This window comes from Balaenoptera physalus (assembly GCF_965194825.1).
Source record: "Balaenoptera physalus genome assembly, chromosome: 2".
Taxonomy (NCBI): Eukaryota; Metazoa; Chordata; class Mammalia; order Artiodactyla; family Balaenopteridae; genus Balaenoptera; species Balaenoptera physalus.
In genome coordinates, this window is record NC_138883.1 from 177924114 (window position 1) to 177936721 (window position 12608).

General features: G+C 50.1%; 1 protein-coding gene and 1 long non-coding RNA gene across 6 annotated transcripts in view; one reads left to right on the plus strand and one right to left on the minus strand.

Annotated features, from left to right (window-relative positions):
- Positions 1 to 12608, plus strand: part of LOC309654921 — a 307887-nt gene that overhangs the window by 22043 nt on the left and 273236 nt on the right. The gene's annotated exons all lie outside the window — the stretch shown is intronic.
- The window catches only part of JCAD (junctional cadherin 5 associated), a 37781-nt gene that overhangs the window by 21533 nt on the left and 3640 nt on the right, over positions 1 to 12608 (minus strand). For 3 of the 5 annotated variants that reach the window (XM_082449511.1, XM_082449510.1, XM_082449512.1), the window contains exon 2: positions 1688 to 2029. The exons of 1 other annotated variant lie outside the window; for it this stretch is intronic. In XM_082449511.1, coding sequence (XP_082305637.1) covers positions 1688 to 2029 — 342 coding nt within the window. Of the gene's footprint in view, positions 1 to 1687; positions 2030 to 2502; positions 2686 to 2874; positions 3034 to 12608 lie in introns of those variants that run through there. One more of the 5 variants, XM_082449513.1, reaches the window with a different exon arrangement.

A 12608-nucleotide genomic window follows, 5' to 3' on the forward strand; every position in this document is an offset into this window, starting at 1 on the left:
TTCCCAAGCGGGACCCAACTCTGATCTCTGATTCAGCCCTTTGCACTGGGATGGACCCCATTCGTGGCACGTGTGCAGGGATTCCAAGGCCACTGTCTTTACCTCGTTAGAAACTAAACCTTCTGCTTCTCAACAACTGTTACAAGGCTGGATGGATGAACTGAATCCCTGGGCTTATACTGGACACACTGTGTGCCCAGCACGTAGCAAGCTCTGTAGGAAATGCAGGAGGAGGAGCAAGGCACAGCCTCGGTGCCCTGAAACCCAGGGCGGAAGGTGCAGGTGTACTCAGCACAGAACCTGAAGCACAGGAGGCGGGGTAAAACCCAGCACGCGTTCATGCGGCAGCAGCTAAGGCTGTCCTGGCTCTCGGACAACATACCCACAATCACCCTCCTCCAAAACCCACGGTGGGCATGCTTTTCAGGGAATATGGCTGCAAAGGCAGTAGTGGATATAAGGACAGGTTTTGAAGGGCAAGGTTAAATAAAAGCAGCTTCAAGCCCTTCTCCAGCCTGGGTTCCCTCCTGAACCCGCCCCGTCAGTGACAACGCTTGCCCTCCACAGAGAGGCAGCTCTGACTTGGCAACACAAACCTGCTTCTACTCCACTGGGTGTGAAGAGGGGCCCTCCCCTTTGCTTCTACTCAGTGACCAAGGTGCTGAACGCTCCGACCTGTAAGCGCAAAATCCCTCCCCTGAAGGCTGTCGACCAACAAGGAAGATCCTCCCTGGGAAAGGCGACCTGTCACGGTGGAAGCTAGTTCATTCCCTTTGGACGTGACTCACCGCCCTTTTTGTTTGCATGTCTGTCTGTTTCCCTTAAACAGAGGCCCTCTGCTCCCACCGGTTTGGGTGGCCCGTTTTGCGTGGCTGTACCCAGCCTCGCGCTCTTTGTAGGCAGGGCCCCTCCCCCGGCCTGAGCCGGGCCCCCAGGCAGCATTAAAGGCAAACACAGCTTTAGGAAGTAATGGCAAAGCGTTTCCCTAGGTTGAAACTGCCGGGTGAGGGCTGCAGAGTCCTCTCCAGCGCAGGCTCTGGGGCAAAGCCGCCGAAATTCCCTCTAATTTACCTCCCCTCTCCTCCACCAACCCTCCCCGGTCCACCCTCTTTTTGGTTATTAAGAAAACACCCACAGACGCAGCTGTATTCAGACGCGATCTCCACACTAGGGCCCATGTGTGACGTGTGCGCGTGTGACGTGTGCGTGTGCGCGTGCGCACGTGTGTGAAAAGATGGGGTGGAGGCCAGTGGAACTACACGAATTCGCGAGAAGAAAGGTTTGCTTCGGCACGCATGGGGGAGGCGCATCGTCTTCCAACTGTGTCATGTACAAGATATTGAAACATGTTGAAGAGAGAGCAGAATGTGTTAGGAATGTGTGCCTGACATAAACGGGCTTCTCCAGGGTTTTCAAGTGATTCCTGGCTGGGGAGATACGAAGAGATGACACGGGAGCAAAGCGGCTGAGGATTAAGACGCCGCGCCGCGGGGCAGATCGCGGTTCCTCGCGCTCCGTGCTAAACGCCCGCTGCACCAGCCCTGCGTCCCCGCGCACGCCGCCTTGCGCCGCTCTGCTCCTCCCCCTCCCAGGCCCCCAGCCACACCGGAGGCGGCCAGGGACGTACTCACACCCCCACTGCCAGACCCCCGGGGCACAGGGAACGGTGGCTTGAGCTGGAGCTTACCCAGCCTCGGGAATCCGCGCAGCGGCAGCAGCGCTCGGGGGCTCCCCAAGGCTCCGAGGCCCGCGGCCGCGGCTTTCGGGCTCACTCAGGCGGCCGGTCCCCAGCGAGGCCTGGCCGCGTGGGGAGGCGGCAGGGCCATCGTCACAGCCGTTCAGCAGGCCGGGACCCGCCGGCGCCCGGGGCCTCACGGGCTGGCGCCCCTCGCCGTCATCCTTGCGCGGTGCCGGCAGCTCTCTGGACAGCTTGTAGCCGTGGGAGATCAGGAGGTCTTCTACGCTGTACATAGCGCTCGGGCCGCGTCCAAGCCCCGCCGCCGGGGCCGTCGTGGTGGCAGGACCCACACTGTGGGACAAGGAAGGAGAGTGTCTGTGAGCCGTCACCGACTCCCCCTGGCACCCAGCGCCTCGCCCGCCCTCGACCCCGACCAGTCCGGACCCTGGGCACGGTGCCAGCAGAGGAAGGGAAGAGGGGCTCCTCCAGCTCATTCAAGCCCGGGCTTGGGTGACTTGGCCCCTCGTGGACCAGAGAGGCGGCATTTGTTCTTTGATTCCACTGAGCCAGGGTGGGGCGCCGACTCTGGGGACCCCGCCCTCGGATGGCCGCCCCTCGCGGGAGAGTCCAGACTAGCGATTTAAGCCATGAAATGTGACAGTGTCCCCAGCGCCCACACCCCAGAAATCTGAGGACAACACACACTGGAGAGAGGACAAAATAACGAGAGACTCGGAAGCTGCAGTTACTACTCCATGCTGCTAAAAAGAGACATTCCCAGCTTAATCTTACTGTACTGCCCTGCTTTCATCTTGGAGACACACCTTTTGCTCCAAGAGGGCAGAGCGAGATCTGTAATCAACCCGGGGCCATGATGCACTTCAGCAGAAGCAATCTGGGTGGGTAACTAGCTGCTGAAAATAGATCTTCAGTCCTTGATGAGAAACGCTGGCCAAGCCTACACACCCAAGGCGCTACACGATCCCAAGTTTCTTCCCACACGAAACCTGTAAGAATCAAATCTCTCCGCAACACATCCTGGGGAGACGGTGTGCACCTCTGAGCCCAGGGTGCCCACGTCCGAATCCTGCCAGGGCACCTTAGTTTAACAGTGGCAACCTCCCCAAACAAACTGTCCTAAGACAACGGTACCGGCCAAGAAGAATGAAAATGGACAGAGCCCTACGTGAACGCACACGTGTGCACAGACGCGGCACTGCCATGTTTACTTTTACACCAGCGGATCTTCTTTCCTGCGTCTTCCCATCACTAATAGGGTGGAAGGCGGTTTGGTGAGACCTGCCGCTGCCTCTCCTTGGGCTGTGATGCTGGCCTGGGAGAGCAGCACACAGAAGCGGGCCTGGAAGAGCCCGGCCAGCTCCAGCCCCGCTTGGCTGGTGGACGGAAATAGCAGCGAGCACCGTGGCAGCCCCTGCAAACAATGGCCAGGAAATGCCTGCCGCCCGCGTGCAGGTGAAAGGGGGGCGCAGGGGGCACACGTGCTTCCTGCTGCCGGGACCGCTCACCGGGGCCCATCACAGGATCCGCTGTGCGCGTGCTCAGCCTCATCACACGCTAGGCCCGGCAGCAGCGACGTCTCCGCTGTCAGCACGGAGAGGGTGGGGGGACCAGACTGTGGAAGTCTGTGATTCTCCATCAGGTACCTCCAGGTCATGGGACATCCACAAGCTCCTGCTGTGACTATACTACTAGCAGAACCATCTCCACAGCAACTCTGCCGCTTCTGACCCTCCTGCTGTATGTCTTCTAGGGGGCTTGTACAGCATGGCCAGAGAAATGGAAGGACCAGAGAGGCGAGCATTTGTTCCGATTCCACTGAGCCGGGCCCTGGGCTGGGGCTGCAGAGGAAAGGGATCCCCTCACAAACCCAGGGCCGTGGGAACGCGGAGGCAAGGTCTGTTTTGTTCAGTGCTAGGCCCCTGGCATCTAGCACATAGTATGCTCTCAATAAATCACTGTTGAATGAATGCACAGTGGAAGAAAGGGACATTTGAGCTAGGTTTTGAAGAATGATTAGGAGTTCACTCCATAAACTGCGCATGCACGCGTCTGAGATGGGGAACTGGCATTTAAAATAGATTTGGGGTACAGTCATACCAGGAGTAAAGAAATGACACGGCAACAGAATCCTGGTAGCCTAGACTAGGGTCCCCAGACTCCCTGGCTCAAGGTCACACAGCCAGTCGGCACCACGGCTAAAGTCAGAGTTTAGGTCGGAGGACACTCAGTTTCTCTCTCCGTTACGACGTCAGGCTCTTTAAAAGCAAAGCAAAGTGCGCTGCACCCCAACTGGCCACCCAGGACGCAGAGGAGCAGGCCGGCGTCCACTGCAGAATCCACTGTGAGAGTGGCAAGAAGCAACGGCCCCCAGGGAAGATGTCCGTGGGCCACTGTCCTCCCGGGATTAGGTGAGCCGGCCCATCCTGGCTCTGTCTGTGTGTAGGTACACTTAGCAAACCCTTCAGTGGCACGCCAGATCAGGCCAGGCCGTGAATACCTTTCAAAAAAGATCCAAACTCAAACAAGCTGTACTTGACCTTAGGGGTTTGGGGTCAAAAGTGTATTGATCTGGGGGGACCCCTAACCTGCTTGGCCTCAGAGGCCAGCAGCCTGGGGGAGCAGGAGGGTAGAGCACAGCAGCTTCAGCACACAGGCCGTGGGGCCCCACGGGAGGGGGTGACCCACAGGCCCCGCCGCCCAGGTGGGGTGCCCAGCACCCACCCAATCCCCAGAGGACCCCTCTCCCTCTGGCTGACACTCGCCACTTCTCGACCCCAACTCAGAGCCTGGTCTTCTACCTCCTTTCCACCCCAGGCCAAACATCACCCCTCCCCTCAGACAGAGTTCTCAATAGCCAGACGGCAGTTCCAACCCCTCTCGGATTCAGTGTCCTTCCTGTAGCACCCTTACCTACTGCAGAAGGACTGGCCCGTCCCTAACGCATCGATCCCCCCGGCCACCAGGAGGGGACGCCAAGGTGCTGAGGAGGAGATGCGCCCTTTCAAACTTTCTGCCCAGCCCTGAGACAGCGGCCTTCTAAACGGATGGTACCCGAGGTCACCCTCGCCCACCAGCCCAAAGGGCTGCTATTCAGACAAGCACACAGCAAAGCTGGACATAAATGCAAGTTATTATAACATGAGGGTTTACAACTTGGAGAGATGTGTGTGTACAGCTGACCCTTGGGGCACCGATGCCTGGGTCATCAAAAATCTGGGGGTAACTGTACAGTCAGGCCTCTGTACACAGGGTCCCTCTGTATCCTCGGTTCCCCATCCGCGGATTCAACCGAGCCTGGGCGTGCAGGCTCACACCCTGTAAGGAGGCGCTTACTGAAAAGAATCTGTGTATCTGTGGCCCCGCGAAGGTCAAACCTGTGTTGTTCAAGGGCACCAGCACAGTCCCCGGGCATGAGCCTTTTCATCACCACGGTGGTGCTGTGTTGTTCAAGGGCACCACCCAGCCCCAGCCATGATCCCGGGGGCAAGTCGTTAACCACAGCAAACCTCAGTTTTCTGATCTGCAAAATGGCAAGGCCACTCTCTTCTTGGCTCACCAGACCGTTCTGAGGGCCAAATAAGTACAGGCAAAAGCGTAAATTGCACACAAATGTGAGACTGCGTTTATCATGCAGCGATGGCTCCTTTGTCTCTGAAGGGTTACCTGCCCGATGAAAAGCTTTCACCTTCGTTATTCATTGTGACCACTAGACCGTTTCCTGATTCCCTTCGTATCACTTGGGATGTGACTCTTGATTTCCAAAGTCACTCCCACTTTCTATCACCCAAACAGCTGTCTTCCAGGAAGGGACACTTCCATCGCCATCTGAGTCACTGACAACAGCAAATGTTATTATACAGAGTCCCAAACGTGGGAACACAATTCCTGAGGGCCTAGGATGCGCTGGACACTGAAACTGTAATAATGAACCGGACACGTTCTTTGCTCTCGAGAAGCAGCTCACTGGCTTGCTGGAGCGACAGCGGGAAAGCAGGTCGCTGAAGCATGGCACACGCGTGCACACCGACGGGAGCTTGCCCCTCCCCACAGTGTCATAGCGCTGCGACGGGGGCAAGGACAGGAGGAGAGACGGGACCCTCACCCAGGGTCTCCAGGGGTCAGGAAGGCCTCTGGAAGATCACTTCTAAGCCAAACAAATCCCTCAGGGTACAGCTGCGCTGTGAGATCACCCTGTTAGTATGATTTTCTAGCCAGTCCATGTAAGAAATGTTTTTCTTTGCTACTTTGTCACCTTGTATCAAATACTCATAGTGGAACATCTAATAAAGAGCGGTCCAGTCAGCGCAGGTACCTAGATACACTCTCAGGGAAGGAATCCCAGGACACAAGGACAGAGACAAAGGAGCCCACCTTCAGTATCTTTTTCATTCTATGACTATCTGAATACCATTAATGCAGAGGAGACATTTAAGATAAGGACACACGTGTTAACAGGACAGCCCATCAGGGCCTGGCTGCCTCTGAAAGTGGGGAGTTCGTGGCTGGGAGAGTCTTCAGTGGTGGTCAAGGCAATGGATTTGTAAACTGTTGTTTTTACAGCAATCCACTGAAGGTGTGTGTACACACGTTAGTCAAAACTTGAAAGGAAAAATATTTACCCTCACATCCTGATGGGTGCTGTAATATTTTCTATTCTATTTTCACTTTTGAAAAATGCTGGTCACTACCCACTAAATTCAGTGCCACACTAATCGGTCACAACCTACAGTTTGGAAAGCACTGATGTAGAAATCAATCCTGCGCTGGTCAGGATGCTGGACCAGATGACCCCTGAAATTTTGTCAAGTTCAATGATCCCATCAAGCTATGAGAAATTCCTTAGTCTAACAAGTTCCTTGCTCTGTTCTCAACAGCAAATACACCTCTTCTATCCTATCAAAAATTTCCTTTCAAGAAAAGTCACAGCAACTAAGTGAAGCTACTTTCCTATTCTTAAGAGCATAAGATGAAAAGAAATAAATCTCCTTAAGGGAAAGTACAGTCTCCTGCTTCCTTCCTCTACCTGTGATGTACCTGGGGCTTGAGACCTGAGGCCTTGGAACACAGCATCACTGGTTGACAGATAAAACCCAGCGTAGCAGGAGCTAAGAGGGCCACCAAGGAACCCTCGGCATGAATTGGACCTGCAACGCTGCCGCTTTTATTCTTTTTGGTTTGAGAGAGCCAGGAAGCAGCATTTTGTCTCTTTTGAGTTCACTATGGCTCTTTTCATCTTTTCCTACTATTCTCTGCCCCATAAATTGCTAGAGTTAAGTCCATCATTTCAAAGACAGAATTGAGAAAGCAGTTTAAAAACTCTACCACCCCAACAAAAACCTGATGGCCTGGTAAAAGGGCCATGTATCCTGGTGGGTCTCCTACTCTGGGGGACGTGTGTTCAGCTGTTTCTTCTCACCTCAGGTGGAAGGTGCCTGCAGACTTCCACCTGATCAGAGCAGAAACGGAGCAGATCAGAGAGCTTTCTTGGCAGAAAGGCCTAGCTTTCCATCCTGGCTTCTGCTTGGTGGATGGCCTTTACCAAGTGACTTAACTTCCAAGCCTCAGTTTTCTAATCTGTAAAATTGATGGATCGGCCACTTATTCCAAAGAAAAGCGTGTGGCTTCTAGTAGCTATTAGGATGTCAGGATAGCAATTGCTACTGGACTTCGTGGCGTTGCTCAGTGTTACCAAAGAGAAATCAGGGCCCAAACCTGGCCGCCCCGCTCAGAGAACTTCTCACCGAGTTATACAACTTGAGTTGGGCGACACAAGCCATTTGATTAAAGCAAACTTTGTAGGACAGTATATAGAAAGAAGGAAAACTGGATTTATAACAAGTCTCTTTTTACAGAAGAAAACTTTTGTGCTGAGTGTGCGACAACACACCAAAAAATAGTTACACTAAATGCAAACTATTGCTTTTTTCCCCCTCTGTTCTGTTGTTAAGATGCATACTTATAAGCATCAAGACTCCTAACATAATCGAAGAAACAGTGAAGGAAATAAAAAACAAGGAACACTGAGCTGGGTGAGAAGACTGGGTTCAGTCCACAGTTCTCTTGTTCACCTCGACAGGACTGGTTTAGATTAGATTAAATTCATGAGATGAGGCCCAAAGAGAAATGCTTATGGCACACAGGCTCTGACTGAGGTGGCTTAGAGGGGTGGGGTGGGAGGAAGAGGAATAACAATGCTGAAAAGCTCAGTTTCCCTCCCAGGTTGGGTTTTTTCATTGATTTCATGACATCACTAGGTTTATATTCTATTACTTTTCGTCCCCTTGAGGATGCTTGGGCTAGGTGGTAAGATGCTCAAATACCCTCCAGGAGATGCATAACGAACTCCCAAGAGCATCTTCCAATGTGTGGTTAATTGATCCCCCCGCCACCGCTGCGATTAACTCTCTCTGTACAAAGCAGAAGAGCGAGCCTGTGCTATAAGCTCAGAATAGCAGCACATGAAAGATAATAATATCATCCATCCCCAGAGCATCTGCAGTCTGCCAGCTACTCTGCTGGCTGCCTGGCGCACTTTATTTTCTACTCCCAGTAAATGTCCTGCTGTGGATATGAATGTCTCCATTTTATAGACAAGAAAACCAAGGCTGAGAGTCCAAGGGTACACAGCCTGTAAGCACAGATCCAAGGGTCAAACCAAGGTCTGTCTAGCTTCAAAGCCCGTGCTACTATTTTAGGCTCTAAATTTCCTTCCTTAATAAGCAACAGAAGTTTCCTAATTTACCAAATAATGCATAAATATAAACAAGAAAGGAGAGAAGGCATGGTGGTATGAAGATGGAAAAACTGTATTTAAAAGGAAAAAATTCTTCTTTATTCTCTTGGACTAGGATCGCTCTTCGAGGCGATACTTCCCTTGTACACTGAGCACACACACCACACACACACGCACGTACACGCACACACACGAGGGCTCATGCCTCGCTGACGGCAACGTCTTGATGGCCATACTAGCACTGACTTCCAAACACTCAAATACTCAGTAACGTGATTCATTCACAAATACACCACACGATGCCCTCTGACCTTCAGCAGACCTCTTCAATTATTTTGGGTTCCAGGCTCTTGGTCGGGGACCTGGTGTTCTCATAAAAGCTGCCACGTGAAGCTGAAAAGCAGACAAACTGCACATATGAGAAATGGGAGGGGAGCTTGTAACTTTCAGAAAAAACTAAATTCTAAAAGAAAAAAATTATCTATATAGAAATAGCCACCCTTGGGACTTCCCTGGTGGCGCAGAGGTTAAGAATCCACCCGCCAATGCAGGGGACACGGGTTCGAGCCCTGTTCCGGGAAGATCCCACATGCCGCGGAGCAACTAAGCCCGTGTGCCACAACTGCTGAGCCTGTGCTCTAGAGCCCACGAGCCACAACTACTGAGCCCACGAGCCACAACTACTGAGCCTGTGAGCCACAACTACTGGGCCTGAGCTCTAGAGCCTGTGAACCACAACTACTGAGGCCTCGTGCCACAACTGCTGAAGCCTGTGTGCCTAGAGCCCGTGCTCCGCAACAAGAGAAGCCACCGCAATGAGAAGCCCGCGCACCGTGAGGAGGAGTAGCCTGTGCTCGCCGCAGCTAGAGAAAGCCCGTGCGCATCCCAATGCAGCCAACGCAGCCAAATATAAATAAATAAATAAATTCATAAAAATAAAAAAAGAAATAGCCACCCTTATCTGCAACGATAATAGGATCTGGACTTAAATGAGCACACAGAGTGAAACCACAGAAGGGTTTGGGCAGATAAAGGAAAGGCGCTTTACACTGACTCTGGCAGGAAAGTGAAGGACTAACACGGTCAGAACAAGGACAGACGTGCGGACAAGTCCCCTCTTTTGTAACGTGCAGGGGTGGTGGCAGAGGGGTAAGGAAAAAAGGGAATTAATGAGAGTAACTTTCGAGGGAAGAAGTACAATGGATTTTGGTCTTGGTGACTAAGGTAATGGTCCTTTCATTAGCAGAAACACAGAAATCGGAAATAACTCTCGGTTGGAGAAGATGACAGGTCATTCGATTTTAATTTAACCAGCTTATTCCTGCAAATTTTCTTTGTGCCCAAATCATTCTCGAATGGCTTTTCATCAGAGTTTTTGTCCTTTCCAAAGAACCCGAATGAGACCACTTAAAGCCATCTTACTCTGTGGTGGGCTTCTAAGTTCTGTAAGTATCAGCTGTATCCTTTATATTCAGGCTGAAGGGACGGCGAGGTTAGGAAGGCACTGCTAAGAACCCATCAGCATTTGAGCATGAACTTGAGTTGTCCGCCCCCTCGCTGTAGGGACGAATTTCCGTTCCTCCACGTTGCTCAGTACACATCTGCTGTGGGGAACGAAGCCTGAGACGATGCACAGGAGAAAAGGAGAGAACCTATGGGTTTCAGTCTTCTCCCAAAAAAGGAAATTAAGAAGGCTGAACTAGAGGTTCTTCGGGGACCTTCCAGCTCTAGAAATCGCCCCTCTCTCTAGCCTCTTCTCCCCTGCGCTGAACAGCAGGCATTTCTAAGTCAGCCGGCCCCGGTGAAGAGAAAACAGCTTGTGGCTCTGACACAGAACAAAGCTAACTGGGTCACAGGAAGATAGACCCTCTGACCTTGGCCTCGTAAGTGGCACCCATAGAGAGGCCAGCCCGGAAAGCAGAGCTAAGCGGCCACACGCTGAGAGGAGGAGGAGGCTGGTAAGGCCAGGGAGTCCACCGTCCAGCACCCTCCCTCCCAGGAGACCCCGAGCACAGCAATGCCCACTGACTGCTGCTTGCTTGGCACCGGGTGTGCAGGCCCTGCGCTCTAACACAAAGACACACAAGCCCCGCCGACACCCTCGCCTGGGACCTCCTAGGCTGGGAGGCATGACTTCAGTCCTGGGGAGGTCGAGCCTTGCAAACGAGTGTTACCTAAACAGGTTCCACTGCCTCTTCCCTTCCCATTTATAAAAATGTTCCGTCTTTTCATATTGACCGTTAGCAGGCTCCGCTAGACAGCGAAATGCAACAAAATATTAATGAACTCATGAAATCAACCAGCACTTTTCTGCCTTTTTAACATTTGCCTAGCACCGAAAACTAAGAAAGAGACAAATACCCAATTAAAAATATGAAACAAACGTTCGCCCTCACCTGTGATCAAGGATATGCAAATTAAACCCAAATGCCACTATTCACTTCTCAAATTACTGAAGCTTCTAGAAAGCAATAGCTGTTGTTGGTGAGGGCACGGTGAGTGAGCTGTAAGGGCTCTCCTATTTGTGTATGAATGTGTGCAGGGATCTGTAGGTAAATGCTATTTCCTTTCTTGAAAGTGATTAATGTTATAAAATCTTTAACAATCTGAAACCCTATAGACTAATAATCTCACTTCTTGGGATCCATCCTAATGAAACCATCCAAGATACACACAAAGTTTTATATAAGAATACTTATCCAAGTTTTAATTATGATAATAAAAAAAAGCTAAACTAAATATTCATTTAAGGGATGGTTAAAATTCTGGTGCATCCACGTGGTAGACTATAATATGCACACAGGTGTATAAAATGATGTTTTCAGATATATAATGGCACAGGAGAAAATGCTCCTGGTACCATGTTAAACAGACAGTTTACAAAAGCCTAGATTCAGTGCATATAATACAATTTCATTTATATACATACACACACACACACACACACACACACACACACACACACACACAGTGTGGGGAAGAGGAAACATCCAAAGTATCAACAGTGGTTTCGGATTCTGAGTTTTTAAAAAAATGTCCTTATTTATACTTTACTGTATTTTATGATGTTCTGTCATGAAATGTATTAGATCGAACCATATGAAGTTTTGTGGGTAAAATAATGGTCAAATATTGGCACTTTCTTATACTTTTAACTTATTATTATTTCATCATCAGGGGAAAAAAAAAACCTTAAAAACAAAAAGCTACATAGGTAGGATTAGGAAAATGTACCACTGAAAACGTACTGCATATTTGGAAGACTCAATGAGCATAAAAGAGACACAGAAGAAAAGAATAAATGAATAGTAAATTACGTAAGGCTCAAAGGGTCTGGTATATGGTATTTGCGTCGTATCTGCTACAGATATACTTAACCTGATTATAGTAGGCTCAAAATCACGCTCTGCTGATAGAATTGGATGTAAGATTACAAGCAGCACTCTGAAGGTCTCGATGAGACATTGTTACTCTTCTAGAAAACCTTCTCAGTTGCATTCCCTGACATTCCAGCCTTAAGATGCAATTAGTCCCTCAAATTGTTGGCAGTTGACTGTAAATATTTCTTCAACTGACAATTTTTTGGTCAAATGTTATGATTAATATATAACAAAGTACTTTCTTTAAACAAGAGGTGAATAGCCAAGACACAAAACAAACCAGATTGAGGCATGTTGCTAACTGATGCATGGATTTTTATTGCTTTCTACAGCTTTTTTTTTGGTGTTTTTTTCGATGGTAGAGCCATGTATTTTATTATGAGCAAGAGAATTGCCATTTCCCTTTCCAGTCTTAATAATTAAATAAAGAGCTCAACAGTTTAAGTTCTGGGACAGTAAGTTCTCACACACTGTCGTCACCACACCACAGAGGGATGACCAGCTCTGCCAGGGCCCTCAAGTGGTGAAAACCTCCTAAGACCTAAAAAGCATATTGAATCTGGGAAGTAATAGTTTATAGTAGGGCAACCATCACGGAGTTAAGTTTCTTTAAGGTGACCAAAAAAAAAAAAAAAAAAAACGACGAGATGGAAAACTTGGGTCTGAGATCAAAAGGTTCCTGGAACACTAATCTGGCTGGGTTGGGTTGGTATTAAGGCATTGATTCAAAAAGAGAAGAAAATAAAGTACCAAATATTACAGACTTTATTTTTTTCATAAATATTATCTCTTCTAG